Raw genomic sequence first — 15622 nt, forward strand, 5'->3', positions numbered from 1 at the left:
ATATAATTATTGTAGAGAGAGAGAAAGAGAGAGAGAGAGAGAGAGAGAGAGAAGAAGAGAGAGAGAGAGAAAGATAGATAGATAAATGAATGGATAGATAGATAGAGACAGAGAAGCATCCTGGGAGAGTCTCTGGCCCGTGATAATCTGCACTGCTTACCTTTACAGCCCTCGCAGGTGAGTGCGTTGTAGTGATATCCCGATGCTCGGTCCCCACACACGAGGCACAGCTCCTCCTGCGGTCGCGTCAGTCCCGGAACCTTCTTTCTTCGCATCTGGTCGTAGCCGTACATGGCCATCGACTGCGGACTGAGGTTGGACGAGCTGACGTCGGCGTCCATCGCTGCAAGAAGACGCAAGCAGACGATGAGTTACATGCACAGAACGAAACTGAATACGTTAGTATGCCGTAAACGAAATGAATTTCTCACTACAAACGCAACTTCTTCGGTACGTTTGGCGTGCAGTGCGTACGTGCAGCGATACGCGTGAAATATATTCGACGATGAACCATGGTGAACACAAAAGGCATTGGAATTCATTTTACAACAATAAGCAGAGACATTAAAATTCATGTTCATGATAGATACAAGACATTTGGACTTATTTCCCACGCTAAATAAAGAACATTGGCATCAATGCAAGCGATGAAATAATATTGGAAATGATTAGTGCATTAAACAAAACATAGCATGTCATTTAATGCAACACATTAATAACAATCCCCAAGCTAAAACATTGGATAAGCACCTTCACTGAATGCATAGTGAAACATTTCTGTAGACTACATGTACATCGTTCAATTCTTCATATTCGAATCCCTACGAGTAGCGTTCATTGATATGTTGGGAACATGAGTGGGCAGCACTGGCATCGGTGGTATAAGTGCTATTGTAGTGTCCGACGCACTGTGACATACTAAATCTACGCACAACATTGTGCACATAAACGACACGAGTACCACACACTCCACATGCGTGTCAAGTAGGCAGCGTGTTTAGTTACGGTTGTGTACGCTTTAAACATCGCTTCGCAAACAATCGTCTGACGCGCTCTGACCGTACAGCCAGACCAAAGGTGGTCGACCACCGCTGATCGAGTCGATTTCAGGACGCTTTTACATGCATACATGATACACCTACATCTGATCATCGCCGTAACGCTAAACTAACCCTACCCTAACCTTAACCTAACCTTCACATAACATTAACCTAAACAAACGTAACATAACCTTGACCTAAACTAATCCTAACCTGACCCTAATCTTACCTAACCTAACCTTAACCGATCCCTAACCCAACTTAACCTTGATCTAAACTAACCTAACCCTAAACTAACGTAACCCTAACCTAACCTAACCCCAACCCAACTTAATTCTATATTAACCATAAGTGATAACCCTAACCTAACCGGAACTCTAACGCAACCCTAACCCAACTTAACCTATCCCAACCCTAACCTAACACTAACCTAATCCTTAGCATCAAGAGCGTATTAAGAAGCTTCTTAATACGCTCCTGTTAGCATGTATGTAAGAGGATCTCAGAGTGGGTTGACCCGACAACCCATCCTAGCCCTACTCCTCCAGTATAGAGCTATAACTCGCATAGGGGTTGGCTGCACATGCTCATGTAGGGTGCGCATGTAGCTACACAGGTAACAACTCAATTATGGGGTTGCCCATACTCACGTGGCTAACTACAGGTACACAGGTAATAACGCACTAAAGGGACTGCCCATGTTCATGTAACTAACTACCGACAATAACTCACCAGGGGGCTGCCCATACTCATGTAACCATACAGGTAACAACTCACCCAGGGGGCTGCCCATACTCATGTAACCATACAGGTAACAACTCACCCAGGGGGCTGCCCATACTCATGTAACTATACATGTAATAACTCACTAGGGGGCTGCCCATACTCATGTAACTATACAGGTAACACCGCCCCCTGGGTGAGTTGTTACCTGTATGGTTACATGAGTATGGGCAGCCCCTGGTGAGTTGTTACATGTATAGTTACATGAGTATTGGCAGCCCCCTGGGTGAGTTGTTACATGTATAGTTACATGAGTATGGGCAGCCCCCTGGGTGAGTTGTTACATGTATAGTTACATGAGTATGGGCAGCCCCCTGGGTGAGTTATTACTTGTATAGTTACATGAGTATGGGCAGCCCCCTGGGTGAGTTGTTACCTGTATGGTTACATGAGTATGGGCAGCCCCCTGGGTGAGTTGTTACCTGTATGGTTACATGAGTATGGGCAGCCCCCTGGTGAGTTGTTACCTGTATGGTTACATGAGTATGGGCACCCCCTGGGTGATTACATGTATGGTTACATGAGTATGGGCAACATGAGTATGGGCAGCCCCCTGGGTGAGTTGGGCTAACCGTGCTCGCTGGCGAGCCTGCTGAAAGACTATCTACATCCGACAGAGACATCTTCTTCGAGCAACTCTCTCTCTCTCTCTCTCTCAAGTATTGCGTTATCCTCAAGTATCTCAGGATTTGCCTCCGATCACGATCTCTCGCGGATGATATCTTCACGAGGCATGCCTCGTCAGCGCATAACACAGTAACCTCGGCAGCAGCAGCAGCACAGACTGCAAGTCATCCCGCGATCATAAAAAAGGTGATGATCACACGATCAAGGTCTCTCTATCTATCTCCCACCTCTCTCTCTCTCTCTCGACTAGTCAGCGACTTGAGTGGCAAATGCGTTTAAAGGCGTCGTCACTCTTGGCGAGGAAATCTCTAGCTGTATGTAAACTTCTTCGTCGTGCGCGTGTACATCCACCCAGCCTCACACGATTACAGCCGACGACGATATCAAGTCCTAAAGCGAGCGGAATCACTATATAGCCTCAGTCTATCCACGGCTGTTGCAGCACTGTCCGATGCGGATATATGCGACGCCAAGGGGTCACACACGTATACACGCCACCGTCCGTACGATTCTCCCACGCTTCGTGCGCCACTGCGAGACTGACACACAAAACGAGAGAAATCTTGCGAGCTACAAGGTCCGCGACGATATGCGCGCACGACAAACCCAGCTACGTCCGCAAGAGAGTGCGATGCCCTAGATGCGCGCACGAACTTATGCCTGTCTGTCCTCGGCGGCGCATGTATAGACGTGTACAGAGAGAACCGCGGAGAGAGACGCCAATAGTGAAAGTGCGCTCCGGATGAATAGCGCCGCGCGCGCGAGTGAAAGTGTCCGTCCTTGGCCCAAAATGGCGTCGGCTGTGGGGCGATGACATGCACGCACCACTAACATGGCAGCAGCCGGGCGGCACACAATGCGTGCCTCTCCGCACAGGAATCCGGATCGCGGTCGCTGCACTATTGGGGCGGGGGTGCCCGGGTGCCAGGTCCACCCTCCCCTCTAACGCAAGCGCGCGCAGGAGGGGTGGAGGAGTCGGAGAAGGGGGGGGGGCAATTGTCTTACGACCATCAGCAGAACAAAAAACGCATCAACCGGACGCGTTCTCGGGTCGGGTCATTGTCCATGCCGATGACGTGTCCGCACGTGGTTCAATTGTTATTGCGACACGGAGAAGTCATCTTCTTGCGCAATAGTTCTTTCGAGAATTCCGCGCGAGCGTCCGCGTGCAGGAACAAGTGATCACTGATGTTTATGTTGGTGCTGTTGTTGTGTGTGCGTGTGCGCGCGCGTATGTGTGTCAGTGTGTGTGCGTGTGTGCGTGTGCGCGCGCGTATGTGTGTGTGTGTGTGTGTGTGTGTGTGTGTGTGTGTGTGTGTGTGTGTGTGTGTGTGTGTGTGCGCGCGTGCGTATGTGTGTGCAAGGTTTACCTGCAAAATAACTCGCCCCAGTTCAACGCAACAACGAAGAAATTGCTTGATAGCTTCTCCTCTCTCCTAAATAAACTTCTCCTTTATGCACATCTTTCACTGATCAGCTTACGTGATGACGTGAACACGAGTTAATTCTATGGTCCATAGAATCTCTTTAATTAGTAGTATATCTGCTTCGCACGTACACGGATCAAACTATAGTGCCTTGTTAGAGGGGAAATCGCGCGCGAAAATTAATCTTGTTCCAAACTCGATGGAGAGTGTTTTTCCTAGAGAGAAGCACAGGCACATACGAGCGACTATTATTTCTGTTACAAATAAAAAAGTATCGCCTTTATTATGCCAGGCTTTGTAAAAACTTGGTAAAAAAAAAAAAAATTTCGCTCGATAATTTTTACGAGGGTTTATATAATAAAAAGGATATACTAATTTCTTGCGTGGAATTAGTTAAGAAAGCATATATTTCTGCAACAGATAAACCGATTACGGTAACAACAACATGTGCGTGCGTCAAAATTATTTTATGTCTATGAGAGTTTCATACAATAGTCCACGAATCAATTTCCCTTTTCCTTAATTTCTTTGCAGTGTAGCTCCATACTTGTGATGTCATGCGCATGGCGACTGGCTTACCTTTCAGATATGTTTAAAATAGACGTAACTAAATGCGCTCAGATATACTTACTAAGCCCTGGTCTGTTTAATAGGCTAAGTTAATTAGCAGTCACGACAATCTTGGAATTATGGTTGGATTTACAAGAAAACGCTATCGCATAAGAGGTTTATATTTTTATGACAGTAATGCTAAGCTGTGCATCGCCACACAATGCATCTAGCCAACCATGCATGCTTCATGTTCATGAACTTGTTTTACTGGTGCGTCAGTTAAATACGAAAGAAATTTCGTCTTAAAAAACAAGATTAAATATTGGTTATGTGAGTTCTTATTTATGGGGTTTACCTAGCCTGTTTCCATGAAAATTGTTTTACATACGCAGCCCACGTGTTAATTGACACCGAATAGGTTAAACAGTGCAAACTTTACTAATATTAAAGCGATTTTACGGTATGTGATGCACATAAGGAAATATACAAGAAAGAACGTTCTTCTTTACTGTTTTCTAATAATTGATGTTTGAGGGCTCGAAGAGAACACAAATTGTGATTGTAACACAAAGGTTGACACACAAATCGTATTACAAATCGTAACACATTTGGTGTGATCACATTGCAACTCATAGCTAATGTAGTAAACTTGCTTGGTTTTTATCAATTATTATACAGATGTGGCTTAGTTAGGTGGACATGGGTACGTTCCTCATGTATCGTGTACATATATCACATATTCTGGTGGGTATGTGTGACGTGTTTTCTGTCCACTCACAGGGTCGTGCTGGCAAAGGTGTAATATACTCGTGGGCTTCGGGAAATGGAGGCAGTTTTCAGGATGACTGTGACTGCGATGGTTATACGAACAGCATCTACACTATATCAGGTCAATCCTCCATTGCACGCATTGTCTCGTCGCCAACTGTGTCCGAGGATAGTTCAATTAGCACGTTTTGCATAATTATTAACTAGCCGATCGCAATAGTAATGGTTAGACACTATTTTAGGTGATCCCGTACAATTATCCATGTAATTGTGTACTCGTTAATCACGTCGTAATTTTCTCAGCCGCGCGAAATTAATCTAGTTTAGCATGTGATATGGCATCGCTTCGTAAAGGCGAGCTGTACGTTAATAGCTGCGTCAAACGCATGGGTTCAATACTGTTCTGTCAGCCGATCTTCTTAAATTAATAGCTTATTGCACATATAGCTAGTTGGCATTTCCAGCCAGCTGATCACAGATTTAGGTAAACATACAGCTGATTCCGAAATCACGTAGAAATCAACTGTATTACCGTTGTTTCCGTACACTATGTATACTATGGCGAGAAACAGTTTACTATTATGTCGATAAGAGCATAATAATAATCATATTATAAATATAAAAGCGATGCGCTCTCGAAAGCACATATATTGTGTAATAATTCGTATATACCGTGTACACAGTGAGCAGCGCCTCCGAGCATGGTAAATCACCTTGGTACGCAGAGAGGTGCGCATCCACGATGGCTTCCACCTACTCCAGTGGCGCATACACCGACCAGAAGATCGTAAGTTTTACATAAACAGTAGTTTTAAGTCGACTAGTAAGGCTAATTTTAAGACTAATTACACGTTCACTGCCAATATTGCTGTTAAGATAGTTCTGAAACTAATACCGAGGCTAGGGCAAAGGTGGATGTAAAGACGAGTTATCCATACTGTTGGCTATTAGGACTACTCCGAAGACTACTCGTAAGGCTACTGCTAAGCATACAGCCAAAGCTGCTACTATAACACTTGTTTTAAGGCTACCTCAAAAACCGATACCACAGCTGTAGCTATTCGCTCCGCCACACGCAACCTGTAAGAAAAGCGAAAGACTACTTAGGTAGATCTATCACTTTTAGGCTACTGCTGTACTGCGACGGCCATAAGGCTGCTAGTAGACGGCAGTAACGGGTGTTGCTAGAACACGGGCGTCGAAGAAGGGTGCCGTTACGTGGCAGCACTAGTCACTTCGTACGCTTCAAAGTTCAAATCTTCCACAGAAAGATTCCACAGTCATACTTCCGTGCTAGACATTTCCTTATTTCCCTAACCCTAACCCTAACCCGAACCCTAACCCTAACCCTAACCCGAACCCTAACCCTTACTCTAACCCTAACCCTGACCCTAACCCTAATCCTAACACAAGTGCAGCCACATCACGTGACCCTCCTTCGACGCCCGTGTTCTAGCAACTCCCGGCAGTAACAGCTACTGCTGAAGTTAGTACAATTTCAGGCTGCTGTCACAGATACTGCTATAGGCCATAGGCAGAAGTGGAAAAAACAGTCCAGAAAACGACTTTCGTTTGACACCTCATGGAGGTATAAGTTAAATGCATTATCCTGATGATAAATCACCAATGTTCAACCAACAATTCTTGCACATTTGTTTGTGATGGGCTTTTTAAAAGTGGAATTTTAACACCTTTCCGAAACAATTAAATTCTGCCAATATAGGTGGCTCTATATGCAAAACTTGAACCAATCACGGTGCACTATTCCGCCAAAATGGCAGCCTTACGATGTTGTTGTAAGAGCAATTCAAACAAGTCATAATAAATGAAAAGTGAGATAATATCATGATATCTAATAAAACAATAGTGGATGAAAAGGGCAGCCTCTGGGGGGCAAGGGGGCTGCTGCTCCCTAGATTCTGTAGCAAAATTAAAAAATAAGCTTAGCTAATAATCGTAAATGACCTTAAATAAATGTAATATTTGATGGACCAAAATTATCCCTTCAGCTTAATCCCATCATATATGAGATTTATTTCTTTAAATTTTTCCCAAAAAGTATAGATTGATATAGATGGCAACACCCCTGCACCATTCAAAAACAATGCAGGCGACAGATATCCACATCCAAGTGTGGCCTTCAGCCACGGTGGGCCTAAAGCCCCGCTGGCGCAATAATACACTGTGCAAGTGATGCAGCCTACTTTTCTTTGCTGGAGGCTGTATAGCTTACAACCATGGCTTACCCTACGCTACTATATAGGAGGCCGTAGGCCCTCTTTATACACAATACTATATATGTGGCTTTGGTGGGCCGCCAGCATACACTATACTACAATACGATATAGATGGCATTAGGCCACCGTCATATACAATACTATATATGTGGCCTTGGGCCACAATCATAAACTATTCTACTATTACAATACTATATAGGTGGCCTTATGCCCCCGCCATACAAATACTATATATGTGGCGTTGGGCCCTTATCATACACTATTATTACAATTCTATGGCCTTAGGCCCCCGTCATACAAATACTATATATGTGGCCTCGGGCCCCCAGCATACACTATTATTACAATTATATATAGGTGGGCCTAGGCCCCAGTCATATACAATACTATATATGTGGCCTTGGGCCGCCATACACTATTCTATTATTACAATACTATATAGGTGGCCTTAGGCCCCCGTCATACAAATACTATATATGTGGCCTTGGGCCCCCAGCATACACTATTATTACAATTCTATATAGGTGGCCTCATGCCCGAGTAATACAAATACTATATAGGTGGCCTTAGGCCGCCGTCATACAAATACTATATATGTGGCCTTGGGCCCCCAGCATACACTATTATTACAATACTATATCGATGGCCTTAGGCCCCCGTCATACACTATTCTAGTATTACAATTCAATATAGGTGGCTTTAGGCCCCGGTCATACAAATACTATATATGTGGCCTTGGGCCCCAATCATGCACTATTATTACAATTCTATATAGGTGGCCTTAGGCCCCCGTCATACAAATACTATATATGTGGCCTTGGGCCCCAATCATGCACTATTATTACAATTCTATATAGGTGGCCTTAGGCCCCCGTTATAAAAATATAACGCCGGCAATACTATAACGTGCTACTAATAACTTACCGAGTGCTGCACTGGCGCTTGTCTTGTTTTTCCTATTTAATGCTATATCTATGCCTATGGGTAATACAATCGGCATATACTATGGTAAGTTGTGTTAGCATTACTAAAATACGTAAACAAAAAGAACGATTTTCGATCGCGGAAGCGTTATTGTCGGAGTGAGCTGACGGGGGCTGGAGGCCACCGGCGGGGGACGAGGTGACCTAAAGCCACACTTAGATGTGGATATTTGTCGCATGCGCTGCGTATACCAGCCGGTACACAATCTGGCTACGTTAATGTGTTAGCGCATGCGCAATATCTCACCAGAGGAGTTATATTTTATGATGAATATGCATTTAAAATGGTTAGGGGGTATCTCAGCATAGATTTCCTTAATATACTTTTATCAGTAGACCTGTGTTTATAATTAGGAAAGCGCCTTAGCATGTCGGGTACAAAAAACCTACTTTATGCCCTCGCGTCCTTCCCCTTGCCTCCCCTGTCCCTCCCCTAGCATCTTTCCTCTTCTACCGCCCCAGCTATCTTCCCTGCCGCATTTCCTCAGTCTTCCACCCCTCTCCCTCTCAGCAAGCTATATTGTAAAGTTTGTCTCAGACGACACTGCATGCCTAACACGGTGCGCGCGCATTCGCAATATCTCCCAAAAAAATCGTATTTTGCAAAGATTATGCATTTAAAATGAAGAGAAGTTATCTTAGAGTAGATTTATATTATAATATTTCATCAGTAAACATCATTTAAGAAATAGGAAGAAGACCTTGTATGTAAAGTCCCCGCTGCGTATACCAGCCAGTACACAATCTGGCTACGTTAGTGTTTTAGCGCATGCGCAATATCTCACCAGAGGCGTTATATTTTGTGATAAATATGCATTTAAAATGGTTAGGGGGTATCTCAGCAGATATTTCCCTAATCAACTTTTATCAGTAGACCTCTATTTATAATTAGGAGACCGCCCTAGCGTATAGGGTACAAAACACCTACTTTATGATCTCGCGTCCTTCCCCTTGCCTCCCCTGTCCCTCGCTCAGCCTCCTTCTTTTTCTACTGCCCCCAGCTATCTTCCCTGCCGGATTTCCTCAGTCTCCCATCCCCTCTCCCCCTCAGCAAGCTATATTATGAAGTTTGCCTCTGACGGCACTGCACGCCTAACACGGTGCGCGCGCATGCGCAATATCTCCAGAGAGAAATCATATTTTGCAAAGATTATGCATTTAAAATGAAGAGGAGTTATCCTAGCATGGATTTATATCATAACATTCTATCAGTAGACATCATTAAAGAAATAGGAGGAAGACCTTGCATGTAAGGTCACCGCTGCGTATACTAGCCAGTACACAACCTGGCTACGTTAGTGTGTTAGCGCATGCGCAATATCTCACCAGAGAAGTTACATTTTGTGATGAATATGCATTTAAAATGGTTAGGAGCTATCTCAGCATAGATTTCTCTAATAAAATTTTATCAGTAGACCTCTATTTAAAATTAGGAGAGCGCCCTAGCGTGGAGGGTACAAAACACCTACTTTATGCCCTAGCGTTCTTCCCCTTACCTCCCCTGTCCCTCGCTCAGCCTCCTTCTTCTTCTACCGCCCCCAGCTATCTTCCCTGTCAGATTTCCTCAGTCTCCCATCCCCTCTCCCCCTCAGCAAGCTATATTATGAAGTTTTCCTCAGACGGCACTGCACGCCTAACACGATGCGCGCGCATGCGCAATATCTCCCGGAAGAAATCGTATTTTGCAAAGATTATGCATTTAAAATAAAGAGGAGTTAACCTCGCATAGATTCTTATCATAACATACCATCAGTAGGCATCATTTAATAAATAGGAGAATGACCTTGCATGCAAGGTACCCGCTGCGTATGCAGGCGACAGATATCAACATCCAAGTGTGGTCTTAAGCCACTGGGGGCCTAGGGCCCCGCTGGCGCAATAATACACTGTGCAAATGATGCAGCCTACTTCTTTTTTGCTGGAGGCGGTATAGAGGGCTCCGCGATTTTTCATATTACCCATAATGCAACGCCGCCGGCCATTAGGGTTCTAGAAACCAGTTCAGGCATGGTACACAAGTACATTGAGCAACGCACCAACGACCTCTCAACGTCGATAGGCCATTTGCATGGCGTCAGAACTTTCCCCACCCTAATATTCTCTGTCGGCGATTATTGTCAAGGTTTAGTACGCACTTCCCACTATATTTACAGGTCAGCACTGATCTTCATAACAAGTGCACGACTGAGCACACAGGAACGTCCGCCTCGGCACCACTGGCTGCCGGCATCTTTGCCCTTGCCCTCGAAGCAAAGTAAGTAATACTGTATTTTAATTGCAGAAATTTCACAGCTTATTGTTGAATGATATGTTATATATATATATATATATATATATATATATATATATATATATGTACCCGTTGTGGGTGATTGATCTGGACGTGATCGTCCAACAGGGGTGCCACGTCGGGTCTTGTATCTGGACTGCCAAGCACGTTCCGTTATGGCCAATTACGACAGTGACAAAAACAGCAACACGAAATACTGCAGCACTATCAAAAAGATGAATAGCACCTGATTTTAACAAACTTAATTCTTTATACCATGTTATACATTATATCCAAATGTATACACAGACAAATTACAAAAATGAACAAATATAAGTGTGTGTTGTGCTGCGACAGTGACAAAAACAGCAACACGAAATACTGCAGCACTTGGCTGTATAATAACCTTTTACTAAACACCAGCAATTACAATATTATTTACAAATAATAGCCGAAGATATACAGTCGATCGTAATCCACGGTGTGACCACTCAAGGCAACAGTTAACGTTACCCTAACGCAACATTTTAACCAAATTAGTTGGTCAATTTGGCAGCGTTCTTCACCAGTGAAGTCCATCAAAAAGATGAATAGCACTTGATTTTAACAAACTTAATTCTTTATACCATGTTATACATTATATCCGAATGTATACACAGACAAATTACAAAAATGAACCAATATAAGTGTGTATTGTGCTGCTTTGGAGACTCAACTGACAACTGAATGCATAATAAAAAAAGTAAAAACCTGATATTAACAAAGTTTTGGCTTTTGTCCGCTAGATGGCTACATTCGCGAAAATTCGGCTGTTCTCCTTTTCTGACATCACCCCACTGCTAAAATTATCGCCCGTATTAAGGCCTATTTATCGTCATTATATCTACAAATATGGGTGGATTTAACAAATATGGATAAGCCCATGTTGGTGTGCGACACACGGGCTATACACTGAGATCGGTGGCGTCGGCATGATGCTCACCGCGGTGAAGATTACCGCGTCAGAAAATCGGCCTCTGCTCTCTTATAATATATAATCCTCTCTCTCTCTCTCTCTATATATATATATATCAAGAGTAGATAATAGAGTCTCTATTATCTATTATCTCTATAGATAATAGTCTCTATTAACTACTCTTGATATATATATATATATCGTCGTGCTCACGACATTTTTGGTAAACGTATCTGATGAGGTTTTTAATGAACTCAATATATATAAGCTATTCTAGTTACTAAGCATTTTGGGCAATGAGGTATTGCTAATCTTTAAGCATCATTTACAGCTTTTCATTATTCACCATGCGTTTTCAACGCAGCCGCATTTATCAACAAAGCAATTAAGACAAATGAATTTAAATCTTGAGGCGTGATTGCAGAGACTTCCAGACACGACTGATCGATACTGATTGCAAGCCAACTTTATTTATTATACTTAACGAACGATTTACAGGGGTCAGTGCCATAGTAGATGAACACACAATACTCGGGACAAATGTACGTCCGAGTCCGTTTGCCTGTGCACGAGCTAGATGGGCCTGTACTGAATCACTATAGTGATGTGACGAAACATTGTTTTGTCGAAACATGTGCATAGCATATATGGCTATATGCATACCTATATAAGCTCACTATCGTGTGATGCGGTCTGATAGGCTGAGAAAACCTAAATAAAGTTATATATCCTACATTACACCTCTAAAACAGAAGAGTTAAGCATAACACTGCAGCAAAGGAAACAACGACAATTATTGTACAAAACCTAAATCAATAAAACGACGCAGGTAAATTATTTGGGTTATTATTAACTGTCATTAACTGTAATTATTAACTGTTAAGTCGACCAAGTCATAATCTTGGATCCCGTTAGTCCCAGGTGGTATTCAAAATCTGCGGAGATTTCGTGACCAACACGTATTAAATATCTTTCCCATACATAATGTTCGAAAATGTTGGGGATCTATCTATCTATCTATCTATCTATCTATCTATCTATCTATCTATCTATCTATCTATCTATCTATCTATCTATCTATCTATCTATCTATCTATCTATCTATCTATCTATCTATCTATCTATCTATCTATCTATCTATCTATCTATCTATTTATCTATCTATCTATCTATCTATCTATCTATCTATCTATCTATTTATCTATTTATCTATCTATCTATCTATCTATCTATCGATCGATCTATCTATCTATCTATCTATCTATCTATCTATCTATCTATCTATCTATCTATCTATCTATCTATCTCTATCTCTATCTCTATCTATCTTTCTATCTATCTATCTATCTATCTATCTATCTATCTATCTATCTATCTATCTATCTATCTATCTATCTATCTATCTATCTATCTATCTATCTATCTATTTATCTATCTATCTATCTATCTATCTATCTATATATCTATTTATTTATTTATCTATCTATCTATCTATCTATTTATCTATCTATCTATCTATCTATCTATCTATCTATCTATCTATATATATATCTATCTATCTATCTATCTATCTATCTATCTAGTGTAGTAGTTGTATTCACGGTTATGGCTGTATTCCGCGTCATTGTTGTACTCAGCATCATGTGTTTGGTTTGTATACAGTTTAAACGCGTGCCACGCAGTAGAAGTCTTTCCTAGTAGTCATTGATTGATTTCGCGTATACGCAAGATGTAGTGCCTACCCTAGCTCGTAACCCTACCCTACGTAGGGCTACGTAGGGCTACGTAGGGGCTACCCTAGCTCGTAGGGGCTACATTAGCTCGTAACGTAAATTACTCAGGCTAGGAAATTGTATTTACGTAGTGTGCATAAAAATAGCGATGTCACGTCGAACTAGATTGAATTTGCCACCCGCTTCAATAGTCGCCCATTTGAGAGCACTCTAATGTTTAGTCGAAAATGGGTTGGCGTACACGAGATTTGAACTACAGCCGACAAAAAACGAGCTGTCGTTTCATTGTATGTTCGTTGACGGCAAAACTGCTTTCAGCCCGAATCTGACATGGCGAGACATGCAGCATTTGGTTGTGTGGACCTCCGAGTACGCTCCTCTGTCTGACAACCCAGGCTGGCAGACGAACAACATCGGACTGAAGGTGAACACGAGATTCGGATTCGGTCTGATGAACGCCGCCGCGCTGGTAGAGATGGCTAACCCACAGACGTGGAAAACTGTTCCCGAGAAGAAAATCTGCACGGTGTCGGCGGCCAAAGAGAGTCTCCCCAAGTACGGTTTTTTGTTTTAATTGAGCCGCGCAGATGCTCACCCGCTGTGTTCTGGGTAAAATAGTACGGTAATTGAATAAAATAACATACGAAAAGGTATATTGGCCATAGGAACAATAATTCTGTAGCGTCTGTCGACATTATAGGGTAATCATGAACCGGGTTGTCAAACGTAGACTGGTAGTACTATAATCAACTAGACAGAAGGCACTCAACGAGAGTGCATACCTCCGCGAGCGTGTAACATGTATACATGTGTATAACAGCTGGCTCGCTGGTGGCTCGCTGCTGGCTGCTGCTGACTGGACGTTCTAAGGCGAGCTGCTGCTGACTGGACGGCCTAAGGCGAGCTGGTGCTGAATCGATCGCTCCAACGCGCTGCTGGCTACACACACACACGAACACACACACGAACACACACACGAACACACACACGAGAGCGATTACATTACCTCCCTGCAACTCCGTTGCGCGGAGGTAATTAAAACCGATAGCACTGTGCGTAATATACGAATTTTGTGATTACCAACACACATAGTTTTAAAGATAGTGTACAAACGAAGTTACGGCAATTACTGGACAGAAAATGAGCGAGGTTGGGTACGATATTGTCATATCGTGAACTGTGTAACCCCGCACGCCACGCAATATCAATTTCTGAACATCATTACGCCCTCCCCCCCCCGTAAGTTCACGGTCACGCAGCCGTTGCATGCATTATTCTACGTTTTGCATGCACACTTTTTCAGATTCATTTATCCAGAAAGCCAAATAGAAGTCGTAATCGGCGCAGACGGTTGTCAAGGAACTGATATGGAAATCAATTACATCGAACATATTCAGCTTTACATAACTCTCGATTACACATATCGTGGCGCCCTCTCTATTTATTTGATATCACCATACGGTAAGCAACAAAAATCGTATCTACAATAACTTTCCTGTCAATGATTTCTATGTATAGTTATTGCCATTATAGCCAGCACTCAAATAGTTAATATCAAGAGTTAATTAATATAATATATTCTGTTATTATTCAAGTGCAAACGATAGTGACAACTCATATTAAGGAAAAACCGGTCCTTTAATTTTTTCGACAAGCTTCACAATCGAAGACGTTCATACACTTACAAATAACCTGGCGTACATACGTAAAGACAAGTGCATACACGTTTTAAATTTAATTGTTACGGTAACAGACTAGCGTAAGTATCGGATAACTTTTGCTAATCCATTTCTATACTATATATGAATGCGGTGGACTGCGTGGATCACTGAATTGGATTGCATGCGAATATAATGAGGAACCCGAGACGTATTTTTGCCTCAACTGATTCTAGGTATGTCAACATGTCTTTTGGCTTCCCGTGCCGAGGACCATTCGAAGGATGGCTTCAAGAATTGGGCTTTCATGTCCGTTCACAACTGGGGAGAGAATCCAAAAGGGAACTGGAGGCTATCAATTGTAAGCATTCCAATAATAGGCTTACATAGCACGGGGAGTTTGAACGTATCACTAGCAATTGTGCGTCGTCAGATTTAATTATTGTCCGTATAATTCCAATTATTGTAATTTTATTATTATTAATTAAGTCAGACATTTGCTAACGTCTAATTAACATCACCGGTGCATGCCGTTACTGGTGGTGATACGCGAGGACAACACTTTAAAAACACCAGCTCGTGTTGATCTT

The 15622-nt window shown here is 42.6% G+C and overlaps 1 protein-coding gene across 1 annotated transcript in view; it reads left to right on the top strand.

Annotated features, from left to right (window-relative positions):
* The window catches only part of LOC106809642 (neuroendocrine convertase 1-like), an 80935-nt gene that overhangs the window by 62640 nt on the left and 2673 nt on the right, over positions 1–15622 (top strand). Inside the window, exons 8-13 of the mRNA XM_014812805.1 lie at positions 5210–5318; positions 5881–5984; positions 10571–10671; positions 13693–13929; positions 14678–14835; positions 15269–15393. Of these exons, the coding sequence (XP_014668291.1) occupies positions 5210–5318; positions 5881–5984; positions 10571–10671; positions 13693–13929; positions 14678–14835; positions 15269–15393 (834 nt within the window). The remainder of the gene's footprint in view (positions 1–5209; positions 5319–5880; positions 5985–10570; positions 10672–13692; positions 13930–14677; positions 14836–15268; positions 15394–15622) is intronic.

Source organism: Priapulus caudatus, unplaced genomic scaffold (genome assembly GCF_000485595.1).
Source record: "Priapulus caudatus unplaced genomic scaffold, Priapulus_caudatus-5.0.1 Scaffold371, whole genome shotgun sequence".
Taxonomy (NCBI): Eukaryota; Metazoa; Priapulida; class Priapulimorpha; order Priapulimorphida; family Priapulidae; genus Priapulus; species Priapulus caudatus.